General features: G+C 42.4%; 1 protein-coding gene across 1 annotated transcript in view; it reads left to right on the forward strand.

Moving 5' to 3' along the window:
* Positions 1-3,225, forward strand: part of EPS15L1 (epidermal growth factor receptor pathway substrate 15 like 1) — a 53,698-nt gene that overhangs the window by 14,158 nt on the left and 36,315 nt on the right. Inside the window, exon 13 of the mRNA XM_019538451.1 lies at positions 2,456-2,541. Within this exon, the coding sequence (XP_019393996.1) occupies positions 2,456-2,541 (86 nt within the window). The remainder of the gene's footprint in view (positions 1-2,455; positions 2,542-3,225) is intronic.

The following is a 3,225-nucleotide window of genomic DNA, read 5'->3' on the forward strand; positions in this document are numbered from 1 at the left end:
TAAAAATTACATTAATTGGTTAGGAATTGAGAAATTCCTGTTGCATTATGTTTCTGTTGACTCAGTTGTTTCAGAAATTAAACCAGTTTCAGAGACTGTATCTTTTGCTAGGAAACATTCCTGTTGGGCTGGAAGAGGATGAGAATCTTGAACCATGTTAAGTGGTGATGATATGCTGCCCATTCTAATTCTGTTTTAGAGAAATCCCTTTCAGCATTAGGAATTGATGGGTTAGGTCAGACCACTCTTTCTTTTGTCTTACTTTTTTCTGGGGGGGAGGCTAGGCAAATCCAGATGGCTAATGAAAATCTTGTCTGTTTCAGCCATATTTCCAAAGCTGAACTGTTCATTCACTGTTTTATCACAGCCTTTCTGATTATCCTTTCAACATTAAGTGCTTTTTGAAAATGTTATTGCTATTGGAGCCCCTTTTTCAAAAGTGACTTTAGGCACTTAGTTGCTTGTTGTTTTTGAAAATAGAATTTAGGCCTTCAATGGTTTTAGCCAAAGTCTGACATGTGCAATGGATCTCTCTTCTATAGCTGGCCAATCCTACAGATAATAAGTGAAATGGAGAGGTTGACTCTAGAAGCAATATGGAGTAGAGAGACCTGTGCCAAGACAACAGGGAAACTTTAACCTTGCTTCATTCAGGGTTATTTAGTTAACTGATATTGCTACAGAAATGTGTAGCTACAGCGGTTGGATCGTAACAGCTAATGCACACTACAAAGCAACGGCTCCCTTTTCCCTTTTAAAGTTGTTAAAAAGTATGTTTGTTCATCCCTAAAATTAATCTAATAAAAAGAACTCAGTATGTTGTGCAGTATGCAGTATGTTGTGTTAAAAAAGTATTCAAATATCACAGGTCTTCAGAATATCAAACCAATAATGAAAACTAAAGGTACCTATAGACATTTAGGGGCCACAGTCTAACTCATGGCAATTTATGCAAAGCGCCGTGAATTAGAGGGCTTCTACCCCCCTACCCAACAGATGTTCACGTATTGGGTCGGGGGGGCTCAAGCTTATCTGCATTGACCCTGGCCAGCAGGAGAGCTCTGAGGTGGTTGCTCCCCAGCCCCTACCCTCTGTCACCAGCGGAGAGAGAGGGAGAGAAAGGGAGCAGCTGGCAGCTGGGCAGTGCCTGCCTGGAGCTGGAGGGAGGCTTGGGGTGGAACGGAGTCCCCTTGCCTTGTGGGGCCGACTCCCCACAGCTGCTCTGGCTGGGGTACTGGGGAGAGCCCAGATGAGTCCATGAGGTGGGGAGGCTCTGTTCCACCATGGCCCTCTTTCCCCCTGCCCGCTTTGCTTTGCAAAGCTGAGCCAGCAGCTTCTGCTGCCGCTGTCAAGAGGCCCGGGGAAGGGAGCCTCCCTCCCTTGCAGGCCCCCCAGATACCCCAGCTAGGGCACTGGGCGGAACTGGGCCAGGGCCACAGGTGAGGGATCCCTTTCACCATCCCTGTCCCCCTCCCTCCCCTGCTGACAGCCTTGGGGGCACAAGAACACCAGTGCAGCCCTGCAGAGGCGCTAAAAATGAACCCTTGAGGGAACACAAGTTCCCTAAGGTGCTCTGTTCTATAGCACCTTCAGCTAATAGCTGATTTGATGAGGATTCATTTTTCACGTGATTTGCCATTTAAAAAGCATTCTGCAGGCATACATGTGTATTATGTCATGCCCGTAGCATGCTTTCAGGGGCCCGATCACACAAAAAAAAGCAACTTGTGTAAATGCCCTAAGAAGAATCAGTTTGTCATTCCCTCATAAGCACTGTTACTTTTTAGAGGGCTAGAAATATTTCACTCATGAACTTTAGTCATACATCCCAAGTCTCCTCAGTGACTTCATTAAAAGTTTGCATGCCACAGAGGTAAGGAGAGAGCCTTCAGTCTGGCCCCTTCACTTCCATAATACTTCTTCCAGTTATGAATGCTTCTCACCGTAGGATATGCAAAATTCACTGTTTACAGCAGAACCCGAGGAAGAGCACTTTGTGTCCAAAAGGTAGTCTTTCTATTCCAGTTTGTTCAATGCAAGATATTAATGAAAAAAACTCTCTTGCTGTAGGAGATTCCTAAATGCTGCTTTAAAGGAAATAGGCATGTTGAAATCTGCATGTCTTATACTTAGAGCAGGGTATTGACTTGAAATACTTGAGATGAAAGAATAGGCCCAATTAAGTCATTTTAATCCTGCCACAGCCATTGATTTATACTCTGAACATGTGGAGGTCCCTTATCTTCTCTGTGCCTCAGTTAACCATCTATTAAATATGGATTGATAATATGCTCCTACCTCAAGGAGGGCAAGCTCAGTACTATGCAGAGTGCTTTGATGTCCTGTTATGGAAGGTACAAAGTGAGGTGTGGTTGTAACTCTGTCTCAAGTTTTTGTAAATAATGCATGCTGATGGTTAATTTGCTTTGTAAGGGAATATTTTGGTTTTTTTCAGGATAGCTCAAGTTCTCTTGGGTCAGGAGAATTTACAGGAGTAAAAGAACTTGATGATATTAGTCAAGAGATAGCACAGCTACAAAGGTAAACTTAGTGAACCTTTAAAATATTCTCACCATTATTCTGAATCCCAGTAATGGAAAATCTTTTTTCCTAAGGAAAGCTCTGTACAAAATTACGTGTTGTGTAACATGGTTCTTGTTTCAAATCTTTATATATAGTTTTTTGAAATATCTTAAAGAAAAGAATCCTACATGAAATAATTAATTAAAATGTTGCATCTGTTGCTGCCATATCATAGGAAATTAGGTATCTTGCAGACTTGTTGTTAGTTACAATCGTCCTCTCTTCCCTCATCTGTTGTTAGTATATATTGGTCTTGTCACTGTTGTCATTTACGTACTGGTTGTGACGAAAGAGGCCATTTTGTGCCTGGCTACAAGTAAGATCAAACTCTGTTGTCACTCTGATTGACTTTTGGTTTTAATGGACATTCACTTCATACTGTTGAACATGTCTTTTGTTTATGATTACCAAATAAGGAGCTGTGCATTCGTTATTGAGTATGGCACAGTGGGTTTTTTACTACTTCTCTCCCTTTCCCTCCATTGCGCTTGGAGTGGGTAGTTCATTTGGCAACGCATTTATGTGGTGTCATTTTATTTTTGGTTATATTCATAGATTCATAGATGCTAGGGTCGGAAGGGACCTCAATAGATCATCGAGTCCGACCCCCTGCATAAGCAGGAAAGAGTGCTGGGCCTACAT

This window comes from Crocodylus porosus, unplaced genomic scaffold (genome assembly GCF_001723895.1).
Source record: "Crocodylus porosus isolate Cpor-Errol unplaced genomic scaffold, CroPor_comp1, whole genome shotgun sequence".
Taxonomy (NCBI): domain Eukaryota; kingdom Metazoa; phylum Chordata; order Crocodylia; family Crocodylidae; genus Crocodylus; species Crocodylus porosus.